The sequence below is a fragment of the Crocodylus porosus genome, unplaced genomic scaffold (assembly GCF_001723895.1).
Source record: "Crocodylus porosus isolate Cpor-Errol unplaced genomic scaffold, CroPor_comp1, whole genome shotgun sequence".
NCBI lineage: Eukaryota > Metazoa > Chordata > Crocodylia > Crocodylidae > Crocodylus > Crocodylus porosus.
In genome coordinates, this window is record NW_017728886.1 from 187,349,673 (window position 1) to 187,363,190 (window position 13,518).

General features: G+C 40.5%; 1 protein-coding gene and 1 long non-coding RNA gene across 2 annotated transcripts in view; one reads left to right on the plus strand and one right to left on the minus strand.

Annotated features, from left to right (window-relative positions):
- Nucleotides 1-2,283: 2,283 nt before the first annotated feature.
- The window catches only part of ESCO1 (establishment of sister chromatid cohesion N-acetyltransferase 1), a 47,679-nt gene continuing 36,444 nt past the window's right edge, over nt 2,284-13,518 (minus strand). Inside the window, exons 8-10 of the mRNA XM_019546875.1 lie at nt 9,635-9,778; nt 8,284-8,471; nt 2,284-3,487 (exon numbers count right to left, since the gene is read on the minus strand). Coding sequence (XP_019402420.1) covers nt 3,340-3,487; nt 8,284-8,471; nt 9,635-9,778 — 480 coding nt within the window. The 3' untranslated portion in view covers nt 2,284-3,339. The remainder of the gene's footprint in view (nt 3,488-8,283; nt 8,472-9,634; nt 9,779-13,518) is intronic.
- On the plus strand, nt 3,494-9,965 carry LOC109317926. The gene is made up of 3 exons (XR_002103150.1): nt 3,494-3,965; nt 8,902-8,905; nt 9,946-9,965. It is a non-coding gene; the product is annotated as an uncharacterized LOC109317926 (long non-coding RNA).

Genomic DNA, 13,518 nt, shown 5'->3' on the forward strand with positions numbered 1-13,518 from the left:
CTTCCAAGGGAAGTGGTGCTGGCTCCTACCCTGGGGGTCTTTAAGAAGAGGCTTGATGCCTACCTGGCTGGAGTCATTTGAGCCCAGTTTTTCTCCTGCCCAGGCAGGGGGTCGGACTTGAAGATCTACAAAGTCACTTCAGCCCCTACTTCTATAATTCTGTGAAAGAGAAAAAGGGAGAAAGGGATATACAGAGACAGAGAGAGGGTGAGAAAGAAAGAGACCAGAAAGAGGGGGGAGAGAGAGTAAAAAGGAGAGAATAGAGGAGAGGGAAAATGTGAGCAGAGAGAATGAGGAGAAAGAAAAGAGAGGGAGAAAGTAATGGGAGAGAAAGAGGAGATAGAGGGAGAAAGAAAAAGCAAGACAGAGAGACTGAGGGAGTGAGGCAAAGAAAAAGAGGAAAAGGGAGAAAGAAAAAGTGAGCAAGAGGGACAGAAAGATGGACAAAGGGAAAAAGAAAGCGAGAAAGAAGACAGAAAAAAGAAAAAGCAAGAGACAGAGGAGAGAGAAAGGGGAAAGAAAGGGGAGAGAGAGAAAGAAAGGGAGGAGAGGAAGGAAGAGGGAAAGTAAGAGAAAAAATAGGACAGTGAGAGAAATAAAAGATGGAGAGAGGGAGAAAAAGAAAGAGACAAAGGGGAGACAAAGGAGAGGAGACTGAGGGAAAGAGAAAAAAGGGAGAACGAAAAAGTGAGAGAAAGGAGAGGGAGAAAAAAATGGAGAGAGAGGAGAGTGAAAAAGAAAGGGAGAGGGGGAGAAAAGAGGGAGAGAGAAAGGGAGAAGGCAAATAAAAGAAGGGAAGAGTGGAGGAAAGTGAGGGAGAGAAAAAAGATGGAAAAATTGAGAGTGAGGGGAGAGGGAGGAAGAAAGAAAAGGGAGAGAAGGAGAGGGGAAGTGAGGGAGAGTAAGAGAAAAAGAGCTAGAGAGCGAAAGGTCACAGAACGAGAGAAAGGGGGAGAGAAAGAGGGAAGGAAAGAGGAGAGAAAGGGAGGAAGAAAAAGTGAGAGGACAAAGAAAAAAGGAAAGGGGAGAGAAGGCAAAGAGGAGATGGAGAGAGGGAGAAAAAAGAGAGAGGAGAGAGACAAGGGGGGAGAGAAAGAGAAGAGAAAGTAAAACAAAGGAGAGCGAGCAAGAAAGGGAGGGGTAGGGAAAAAAGGAAGGAGAGAGAGTAAAAGGGAGAAAGAGGAAAGTGAGCGAGAGATAGAGGGAAGGAGAAAGAAAGAAAAAGGGGGAGAGAAAAAGGAGAGAGAAAGAGAAGATAGAAAAAAAAGGAGAGAGAGGAGAGCGGGGGACAGAGAAACAGGAGATAGCAGGAGAGGAGAAAGCCAGAGAATAAGACTAGTGAGAGAAAAAGGGCGAGGGGGAAGAGAGGGAGAGAGAAAGAGGCAAGTGAGGATAGAAAAAAAAAAAAAGGAGAAAGAGGGGGAGAAAGAAAAAATGGGGGGCAGGGAGAGAGAGAGAGAGAATCTGCCCCCCACCTCCCCCTCCCACCACATTTACCAGGTGGACACTGCTCCACACGTGGCTGGGCTGTTCCTGGCTGCCTGCTGCAGGCTGCAACTGGGTGTCTTGTGTGTATGCATGCCCGTTCCCCCGGCCCTCCATGTACCACTCCCAGGTTGTCTGTGTACCCCTGGTGGTACCCATACAACAGTTTGGGAATCGCTGCAGTAGGGTATACTGCAAGACAACCCATGAAATAAGAAGTGAATACAGAATTTCTCCACTGAAAGCGCTTTACAGAAGGAAAGCTTATTAGAAGGTCAAAGCAATGTTTTTCCCTCTCTCAGAACATCCTACTTCTATAGCAGTCCCTACATGGGCAAGGTTACTACTGCCACTCTTATGGTCTGCTTCAAAATGAAATGTAGAAGGGTTTTCCAGCTTCTCCCGACACTTCTCCCAGAGGCTGTGCTGACTCCCTGTGGGCTTACCCCTGCTGCCTGGGATCCCTGGATGGGTGCAGGAAACAAAAGCCGGAGGAATCAGGGGGAGTTCAGAGACCCCCATTGGAGCAGTGTGGGGAGTGGCAGGAGCCTGTGGGTTGCAAACTGGACAGCTCTGAATTCTAGCATCAGCAGCCAGAAAGTGAGACTTGTACTGAAGACAGAATGTCTACAATGATCATTTGATCTCCAGTTTACCAGAGTTCAGTTCATAATACTGTAACACCCTCCACAAACACCACACAAAATCACAACTTGTATATCAGAATAATAAGCCACCTGCACAAACAAAACCTCCTAAGAACACCTATTCAGTTTGGCAGCCTCAACATAGAATTGCTTTAAAAAAAGCTATCAAGTACTTTATTTTTTAAATCTACATTATATACAGATCAAGAAAGGCCACAGCATTTTTCAACATATACACCCTTTAAAGAAGAGGGCTTTATGAAAGAGACAAGTAACAGAATGAAGTCCAATAACAAAGGCATATACCCAGTACAGCATTTGAAGGAATATGAAAGTCCTTATACCAGTTCTTTTGTTTTAAGTTCATCTTTCACAAACAACAGTATGTAAATGTCCTATATTTTATGTTACTAAAGGACCCAGGTTAATTCATCCCTGTTACTTACATGAATGCACAGAAAGCATACCAGGACCTACCATGTGATCTGTGAATTTCATCACCATTAAATACTGCACCATAATAGAGAAGTAGGGAGCCTTTTCTGGCTCTGGGCTGGAACAACCTATCCCAAGTCAGAGGCAGCCAGTGCCCATCCTCATGGTAGCATGGGAGAGCACCCACAAAATGGCACCCCCTGCCTCTGAAGCCCTTTGCCCACCAACCAAATCCAGTGGTTCTACAGGCTGGATCTGGAACATGGGCAATAGGCTGCTAACCCCAGCCATAATATACTCCTTTCATTGATGTTCTGAATATAGTTTTAAATGTTGTCAAACAGAATCTTCTATCTACCTTATGAAACCTTCCAAACTGGTGGTAGCAGGTCAAATACTAAAAATATACAGTACTAAAGAGCACTGGTATATCACCAAATTAAGAACTTCAATATGTACTCATCAGTGAGACCATAGTCCTTGCATTAATTTACAGTCCACTATGAACAAGTATCTGCTGCATGTAAACATGACTAACCATAGATAAAATACAATCATAAACTTCTGTAAAAGTTAACAAAATATCTTCTTTAAAAAACCAAGTTAGCCTATTACTGCATTGTTTACAACTGTAATAAAATAGTACAACCTTTTGGCTGTTACCAGTCCTGAGTTCATTGGGATAAAAAAAATGGCCCTAGCTTCTGGTTAAGGTCAGTACCCATTCAGTACATTTGAGAAGTCTTCTAGTAACTTGCTGAAGGAATTCCACTTAAGTGTGATGTTGTCCATTGAGAAAATTATATACCAGGAACTGGCCAGTGCCACAGTACTGTGTTGCAAAGAGTTTTCCATCAGGAGTTGGATCAGAGAAAGCAATTTCTTCTTTACTCAAATATGAGCCATATATAAAGTTACTCCTGTTTTAAAAAAAAAAAAAAAGGTTACTTTGATGAAGCAATACTGCAACAATTACCTTCCCTCAATTCAAGTCTGATGATCCTCGCAAAAGGACCCATGGAGTTTTAAAATGGCAAAACCAAGTTTGTCTGTCACCAGTGGGGTATTAAACCTTTTTCTCTAAATAACTAGAGTACACTTCCATATTTTTTTAATAATTATATACAAGAAACAGTCATAAGTAGTCATAAGCTAAAAATGTAGTCCAATGCTGGCTGGCATACATCTGCACAGCCTGACTGTGCACTTGAGATTCCTATAAAGAAATAATAATAAAAAGGTAGGTAGATGCCAAGAGGTATCTGAAGAAAGGAAATTTTTTATAAGTTTGTCACCTATTTTTCATATTGATGTCTACTGACCCTACACACAGATAATTTGGCACCACAGAATATAAACTACAACAAGAACTATGTAGAAGAGAAAAGACTGTTATGGGTAATATATCAGCTGCATGGTTGGGAGAAATTTAGACAAATCTTTGAGTACAAGGCACCCTTCTTCGTGTTAGCCTTTTCCTGGTATAAGGCAGTGTAATAGAGGCTTGTTTATCCACTTCTCGCTAAATAGCAAAGGAAAATGTTTGTTTTTTAGATGCCTGTCTTACATCTGTCCTATTAAAGGACATAACCTCTTAGACCAATAAGCTATTAATTTAATGGTGTGCAAGCTGTCAGAAAAAAAAAGTTCTGGTATGCACCACACCTGTCATCTCTCCCTCCTCCCATGGCTTGGCATTTCTGTTTTTCTGGAAAAAATGAGGGAGAATATTTCAAAAGAGCATTTGATTTAATTCATCTGTACAGAAGTTTTGTGGACTTCAATGGTGTTACTAGTCTTGATACTGAATGTACCTATCAATGCTATTTCCTATGAGCTGTAAAAAAATAATCGTTGTATTCATTTTAGAATGAATTTAGCTTTGTATTCCAAGTACCATCTGATTAAGTGGAGGAAAGTACTGTTCTGTAATTAGAACTACCAGAAATACCAGGGTTCTGAGCTACAAACAACTGGCAGCATGCAATTCTTGAGCTGCGTGAAGACTGAGTAAAGATGATGGTCTAAGACACCACTTGGTACTAGGATAAAAGTACACCTCAATGGATTCAGAATGTTTAAGAACCCAGCATATTGATGTACCTAATATATAAGGTACTTTCAAGATGTTTATCATAAATGGCTCTATAACCTTTTGTTTGACAAAGACAGACGATGGCCTGAAAGTGTTGTGTTTTCTCCTCCTCTTTTACCTTGGGGAAAAAAGTTCAGGATATCAAAACTTTTGCTATTTTACTGGATATATTTTTGGTGGACTTTGGTTTATGGAGATCTGGAGCTCTCCAAGACCTTAACTGAAAGCAACTTCAACAGTCAGAAGAAAATCTCTTGTTAAAGAGATACCAAGGGACTAATCTATAAAATTTCCAGGTTATTAGACCTGCTTGCAGATTAAGGTAGAATGCATTAACCTCTAGATCAAAAAAGTCAGATTTCAGTCAAAATGTGTTGAGTCTATGAAAAAAATGTGAGGGAGAGGATTTCAAAAGAGCTTGATTTCGTTCACCAGAGAAGTTTTGTGGACTTCAGTTGTGTTACTCGTCTTGGTAGTGAATGCACCTGAAACACCCCCTAGAAGAGAATACAACAGAATCTGCACATCTTCCATTTTTTACACTTACATTGCAGCAGTGCCCAATGTATGCTGAGGTTCCAACTGCTTTATTCTGAAATAAGTTTAACAGTTATCTTCTGACTGATATTTACAACCATGTAATTAGTTGGGATCCTATATGGCTCAGAGAGATCTTACACAGATTTTTTTTCCTGATTTTGGAATGCATGTCTGTTGGGAGGGTGTCAAAGCTAGAATTAAGCTAGTCAAACAGGTCAAAGACAGCGAATTCAAGGACCGTTGAGGATTTTCCCATTATCTTTGATTTGGCTTTAGTCAGCTAAGGTAACTGTATCCTGTAAATAAGGTAGAAATGTAAACTGAAAGAGCTTTTCCGTGTGGTCTGGGAAGTAACCTTTTTTAGATCCTAATAAAAAAAAATTACAGCAGCTTAATGGAGAAGTACTAAATATCACAAAGCTTCTAAAATTAAAATCAACGTCCAATTATCAAATGTGTGTGCTCATTTGATGGTACCTTTGATACTCTCAGGTTCTGAAAACTTCTTTCCAACCCTTGTATTAAAACAAGTTTAGAAACTGGCTGGTTCTTTCCTGGGAGGGACTTAGGCCTTTTACTACTAAGCATTGCAGTGCCTAACTTTTAAAAGCCTTGCTACCATAATCCACGCCTCAAAGCCTTGCTACCATAATCCATGCCTCAAGTCAGCTACCTGGGCTTCTTTCCAACACAAACGCCTCAAAATCAGCATTTTTGATGATTCTGGATCTCAACAGTGACCTGCCTGAAATAGCAGTACCTGATTCTCCCTCATTTGTTCTGGACTGAGTAATTATAAACATTTTTTTCCAAACTGCCTGTTCTCAAAAAAGAAGCAGTTAATATCCCAGTAGTTAATGCACAGAGGCAGATCCAGATTTAAGTTATTCTTCTTCCTGAGTGCAGAACAACATTCATCATTGCAGGTGAATGCTTTAACCACCAGGCAATAGCATATTCTAGTGTGGGATGTCAATATCTTCCATCAAACAGCTTCACTGGGCAAAAGAGACTGAACTACAACCTACAACTACAACCTTCAGGGGAGATTTGAATTCTAGCCCTTGCTCTAATGAACAATTAAGTGTTCGCTGACAAAGAAAAACAGCCATGAAACCTGCTTCTCAAACCACTAGGCTCCAAAGTCATGCTCACATTCTCTATGGTTGTCTGATGGATATATTGTGCAAACAGAACAGCTTTAAACAGAAAGGGTTGAAAGAACTCCTCCATTAAAGCACTGACTTGGGAAGCAGAAAATAGAAGTTCATATCCCCTCAGGCAAGAGGGAGTTGAGCCTCTAACTCCCACATTCTGGCTCACTAATGTTCGCTTAAAAATGAACATTTTTGGTCTCCATATGACAGTCCTGGCACAGGACCATGAAACCACTGGGATATTGGCTAAAAGGAGGGCAATGTTCTAAGTGTGTTTTATGCAGACGCTGCACAGAATGGGGGCATTACATCCAGAAGTTCTCTGATCATGCCTGCTATATTAGGTCTCTGAAGCAAGATAGATGGAGGAATGCCTAGTCCATAGATCCCAACATGGCCTAGGATTGAACTACAGGCAGTCCTTGACTTACAACGTTTCGAGTTACAAGAACCCTTCAAAAAGTCCAACCAAGAGCCCTTCAAAAAGTCCAGTAGTCACCTTAAAGAAGTCCTTCCAAATAGATATGATTGCTATTTACAATATCAGTACATTAAATGTAGCTATATTACTCATCTACAATTGATCGAGTACAAAATTCTGAGGTATTTTTGGTGAAAATAGGGTATCAGGCCTTGGTTCAGGAACAAATCCCCCTTTTATAACATTGTTTCTTATGAGAAAATTCGTTCCGAGTTACAACGTTTCGACTTAAGAAGCGGTTTTCAGGAACCAATTGTGTCATAACTCTGAGGACTGCCTGTAAGTGCTTAGCTACTCAGCACTGTCACGACTCAGGTGATTCTGGTATGTCCAGTAGCAGACACTCAGGCATCTAGTAACTTCACTGGGGGAATCTTAGGAATTTTAAGCACCTCCAAAGATAGGCAATAGCTGAGCAGAGGTTTGAGGATCTCAGTTCTGAACCTAGATGCCTTACTTCCACTGCAGACACTCAAGAGAAATTGTAGATCTAGCCCTTTAGAGTATGTATACACATGCTCCAGGAGAGGGAGGCGTGGGCTTTAATCAGAGCAGCTCTGAGAGCCACTCTAATGAAAGTGCCCAGAGCATTTTGTGCATCAGCATCCCCATGCTGAAAAATGGTGACAGGGTTGATTTAACTACAGCTTGTTGAATGAGCTTTAGTTAAAGGGCTCCCACTGCCATTTTTCACCATGGGGACAGTAATACAAGAGATGCAGGGGCCTGCTGGACAGCGATAATTAACATGCACCAGCAGACTCAAATCAAGTCTGCTCTGACACGCTGTAATTACAGTGGGTTGGAACAGCTTCACTGCTCACGTATTGGCTAAATGCTAAGGGCGCCTACGTGGGATAAGTGCCCTGAGCCGCGCAACTCCACGAAAACTGAAAAACCTCAATTAAGGCTCAGTGAACCTGAAATCATTATCAGACTAAGGTTAGGATACACTACAGAAGGAAAGGAATATGCATGTAGGTATACAAGCAGGATGGAGATAAGATTGTATTTTTGCTTCTTACTTTAAGGTTAGAAAGGATGAAAAAAAATATAGAAGGTATAACCAATGAATCTGGTCATAACACTTAAACTATACTTGAAGTCCCAGCATTCAGAGTGCCAGAGCCCTGTTTTCTTAAGTCACTTGTGACTCCAGTTCTATCCTGAAGTACGCTGACTGCACAAATGTGGTCCGTGTTAGCCGAGCTATTTTGTAACGTACAAAATATATTACAAATGTATTTTCAAGCAATTTTTTCTGGTGAAGGCAGGCCCTAGTTACTAAACTGGTTGTTAAAAACTACTACTGCCAGGTGTAGTCAGATGTATGTCCAATTTAAATGAAAGGTCTAAAAACCCATGAAGATTAAGTCAGACAAAAATGTTACTGTTAATTCAACCTGTAACTCAAATTATTAAAAGTAATGACTTTAATAATACCTAAGACATTCTATCATCCGAGAAGCAATTTTCTTCCGGCGCATCATGCTGAACACCCAAATTCGACTAATCCCACAGATTGCAGGCTCAGGAGAAGTTGAGCAGCACCACGCTTTTTGCCTTTCAAATGTGACTTTGTCATTTTCTGAGCTAGCTTCTGGAATCTTCTCTTCTATAACTCGATAGCCCTGAAAAAAATGGCAAAGTATAACAGCAAAATTAATTACTCCTAGCTGCAAATGAATGGTAGTACAAGATAATCCACTGTACTTTAAAATTTTAATTTAAACGTATCCACGCACTAACATACTATGTTACTTCAGTCAAGACAGTAAGTTATCTAACCATAAATAATTTCATTTTAGTCCCTTTTGAAGTCACCATCCTACTGTTCAAGTGCCATGCGTTAGGGGGAAAAGGTTGCATAAAAAATGACAATATTGAAGAAAATGAAAGTACAATCACAAATGTATTAAGAAATTTACTTCTATTTTAATTCCTCTTCAAAATTTTCTTTTCATTCCCTGTTCACGCTCCTCCTGTACTTTGAGAGGGTAGGAATATCCATCCATTTTCCTACATAAGTAAGTATCTTATGTCAGGGTGTACCATTTTAAGGTGAGTATCTAGCTGCCGGAAATATCAATGGCAGCAGTTCCCAACTAGGGCGGGATGGCAACATCTCTCACAAACCACTATATTCTTCAATCCCTCTTACCCAGTTTGCCAACTTAATTAACAGCTACTCTGCAGCTACTATCCCTGTGCCTACAGTTTTCCCTTATTAAGGGAAATCTAAATCAAGGGACAACTCTATTTCATTTGCAGCTAAACTCTTTTTACTTCTTACCATGGGATAACAGCTATCAGAGGGACAATTAACATAGTACAGCTGGGGCACAGTAAGTCCCAACCCCTGTTAATTGCAGAGACACAAATATTGCATGCACACCAAATCATCTAAGTGGAATCATAATAGGAAAAAAACCAGTGGCCCATAACTGTATCTTATCTTCTAATCAGCATGGAGATTAGTTCTGTAGAATCTTTTTAATTACTTTTAAGTGTATCTTTTCTGTCTCCATATGAGAGACCTTGCACAGAACCAGGAAATGGAAGTGGGAGGCCGACTGCTGTTGGACATTCCTGTAGGCGGCATAGACTACATGCTTAAGCTTCACAAGTAGGATCTTAAATTGCACAGACATCTTACACTGCAGATTTACAAATCAACTGCAAAATGTCCCGAACAGAATTTTAATAGATTCTCTGGATCTGGAATACCTAGCAAACATAATTAGTCACTAAATACCCAAATCCTAAAGACCGATAAAATTCTGGATACACTTACCCACTGTATATGCTCAGCAATTAAGCATCCAATCACTTTTTTGTCGTTAGAAATAAAGAGAAGTGTCTTTGTTCTAGAATAGCACATAAGTGGAGCTTGTTGAAACCCCAAGTCATTGTCAACCATCTCTCTAATCTCTTCAACCTGTCAAAACAATGAAGCTTAATATACAACAGAAGGCCTACAAATAAGAAAATAAATGTAACAAAATGTAACGACAATGTAACAAATGTAGCAACAATTTGACATCTGAAACTTTATTCCTCCATAAATTCTAAAGGTTATTAAGCAATCAGGACTCGTGGTAGAAGTATCTTTTATTAAACCAACTAGATTTTTGAAAAAAAAAAATCTTTAATTACAAGCTTCCAGGCACAAACACCCGTCTTCAGGCATGCGATAGAAAATGGTAGAAGTTCTTCTGGTTATAACTAAAAGTTCATATTTCATAGGAGAGTTGAAGACGTGGTAAAATCTCCTGTTTGGAACAGTTCATTTTATATGTAGGTTAGGCTCAGGGTTATTAAGAAGGGCTACTAAGAAGTTCCAAATGGAAGTATTCACAAACTTATTTAAAGAATGCTTAATTAAAAAGATAAAAGACATTTCTTTTGATCAACTTTCAGTGGTTTCAAACTGTATGCACCCAGTCATTTCCATCATCACAATGGATCTAGCTGAAGCTAAGAAACAGGCTTCACAAAATCAAGTTTGAGGTTTGGTATTCATTTTAAACACTGAATGAAGCCAATATTTGTAGCTTCATTCTTGACATACAGTTCTCAGAACAAGTGGTACACAGTGCTGGCACTGGATTTATGACCCAGATACCTTGTTTTGGGCAGACCCAAAACGCTTAGACTGACCACGACCTTTTTATTTGATAATAGGCAAATTTTACTGATATACAGCGATAAGATAATTTTATTGCTACACAGCATATACGAATAATGTAAAGAATTTTATATTTACCAGTTGTAGAGCTGTTATCAGAGGGAAGGTACGTTTGGCCAGCATGCAAACTTTTACCCTGAGGTTCTTTTTTTATGTTAATGTTAGCAGCCTAAAGATCAGAGGCCGCAGCTCTCCCCCCCTCCTCTGACTGGGGTGGATGAGACAGATTGGTGGTGTGCCCTTTGTAACTGGTGGCCTTGGATTTCCCTTCTGAGGACCCTTTGCCGCTTTGAAATTTTTGCTTTTGTATTTCTTTGTGTTAATTTTTATTTTTGGGTATTGCCAATTGTTTTTTTGTGGTTGTTATACTGTTCATGTTTTGTTTTGTCAGCATATTTTTGTTTTACAAACCCATCCATCACATGCACACATCCTAATTTTTTTTTCCAGATTTTTTTCTAATTTGGTCCATTCCCCAAAACCAGAAATCTCAAGAGCTCTGCAGTTGGGCACTGTGACCTGGTGCCACCTTATTTTATGTTAGGGAACACAGTGTGGTACTTGTTTATTTTTCAGCCTGTGTGTCTGTTTGCTGCTTGCCTGTTAGACACAGTAGCCCTTCGGAAACTTTTACAAACAGGCTTTTTAGAAATTAACTAACCCTTGCCATTGCCCTGAACCATTGTTTTACTACAACATTTACTTTACCTACAAGCCAAGTTTTAAAAGTAAACCTTTAAGTACCATTCTCTAGCCATCACTTAGCACAAAGTAGCACTGTACCAAGATGCACAATGCTTACTCTGAAGATATCAACTCCCCAGCTGGAAGCAATACAAAGCTTATTTGCATGTAAACAGTGCTTCACTAATGTGGCTACATTACCTCCACGTGGGGAGTTAGCGCAAAGAGCAGACATGGGGCACCTCAACACCGTATAGATGTACCAAAAATACATCTTCCTCCGATTCACCAGTGAGAGACTCCAAGTGGATGACAAGTGCAAAGCAAGGTGCAAAAATGTGGACTGCAACTGATATCCCTCTTTCCTTGAACTCTCTGCCTTTCTAATTCTTGAGATACGAATGACTAGGCCAACTAAGCCATTCTTGCCCAGGTTTTTCAAAACCACTTACTCCAGTTTAACTGCCCTACTATACTACATCCCTTTGGCCATGGCAAGGCAAATGTTTCTCGGTTCTGACCAATTACAGGCAATCCTCAACTTATGACTTTGATGTATGATGAACAGCACTTACGACCTTTATAAATTGACACATTTCAAGGTTTCAATGTGGGTTTCAACTTTATAACACTGGATACAGCTGTGTCCAGATAGTAAGTCTGGAAGGGGAGAGGGGGAAGAAAGTGCACGGGCAGGGGGCAGATCAATGTCCCCACCCCCATACCCCTTAGATGAGCTGCACCCTCATCCTGCGCCCCTTGCCCCTGCTGGGCTTGCCCCAGCCCCTGTCCCAGCCCCAGGCCCAACCCCACCTTGATCTGCCCCCCCACCCCTTCCAGACTTACCAGCTGGACATAGCTGTATCCAGCATCCTAAAGGAACCAATCACCCATTCATAACATTGTTCTTATGAGAAAATTAGTTCCTAGTTACAACCTTTCAACTTAAGCCACACTTGGTTCCTGAAACCCATGTCTTAAGTCTGGGCCTGTATTCATTTATGACCAGGAAGAAATTTTTCTCCAGAGCAGACTGGCAAGAATTCTGACAGTTTTTCTTAGTTTTCCCCATGGCTCCCAGAAAGCCCAGTCGATTTAAAAGTAACAGAATTTTAACGGTTGAAGAACAGATTTTAAAATATTAACTCTTTTTTAGCTCACAGCTAGTGTCCAGTGCAGGCGAAGGTTAGAAACAGATTGTTTCCAGAGGTAAACAGAACACAGTTGTTGGTGGACCCTGCATTTATATGTACCCAAGGTCTCTTCTACTATTCTATCCTCAACATATGGGACAGAGCAAGAGGTTATGGTAGGCAAAGCAGGCTCTGAAATGGGATGGTTTTAGGATGTGAGGCATTTTAATCCAAAATCTGTTAAACCAGGGGTATCAAATTCATTTTGTCCCATGGGCTAGACAAACTATTTCCAGGACCTGAGGACTAGTGACTTGTACCTGAAAGGCTGTCCAAATATCTCCCAAAAATACAGTTGTTCCTATAAAATATATGACCCATAAATATCACTCTCTCTCACATGTCTTGGACCATTATGACTATAGAATCCAACATCTCCAGAGAAGTTGCCTTTTTGGAATAGAAAAATGTACATGTTCCTTCAACAGTATTCCTCAGGCTCTCCTGTCCACGTAATGAGCACAACAAAATCTGCTTGATTTATTACTGCACTTACTCAAATATAAGAGAAAGTCCCTCGCCCCTGCCACCCCAATCTGCATGGTGGGAAAAGCTCATCTTACATTTACATACAAGAAAACCTCACTAAATATACTATCATTAAACTGCTGCCAAAAGCAGAAAGTGCTCAGTAATGGAACTCCAAACATGACTACAAAACACATGGCCCGTATGGGGCAACCATAAAGATAAATTAGTGAAGCCCATCTGAATAAGATAGAGGATAATTGCCCACTGAGTGCAGACCTCCTTTTCAAGTCATGGTGAGCCACAATATTGAATAGTTTGACTTCCATAGTTCTACAGATGAGCTGTGCCATTTCCACTGATTCCTATTTCTTCATCTGGCTTAAATGTCAGTAAACATCACCAAACAGGGCCCCATACGGTTTACCCAGAATCCCTCTGTTGCTCTCTCTCTGTCTGGTGTATATAACCAGTGTAGCCCTGCCCCCCATGATTTCATAGATTTTCATAGATTTCATAGACATTAGGGCTGGAAGGGACGTCGCGAGATCATCGAGTCCAGCCCCCTGCCCAAAGGGCAGGAAGTCAGCTGGGGTCATAGGATCCCAGCAAGATAAGCATCCAATTTACTCTTGAAGGTGTTCA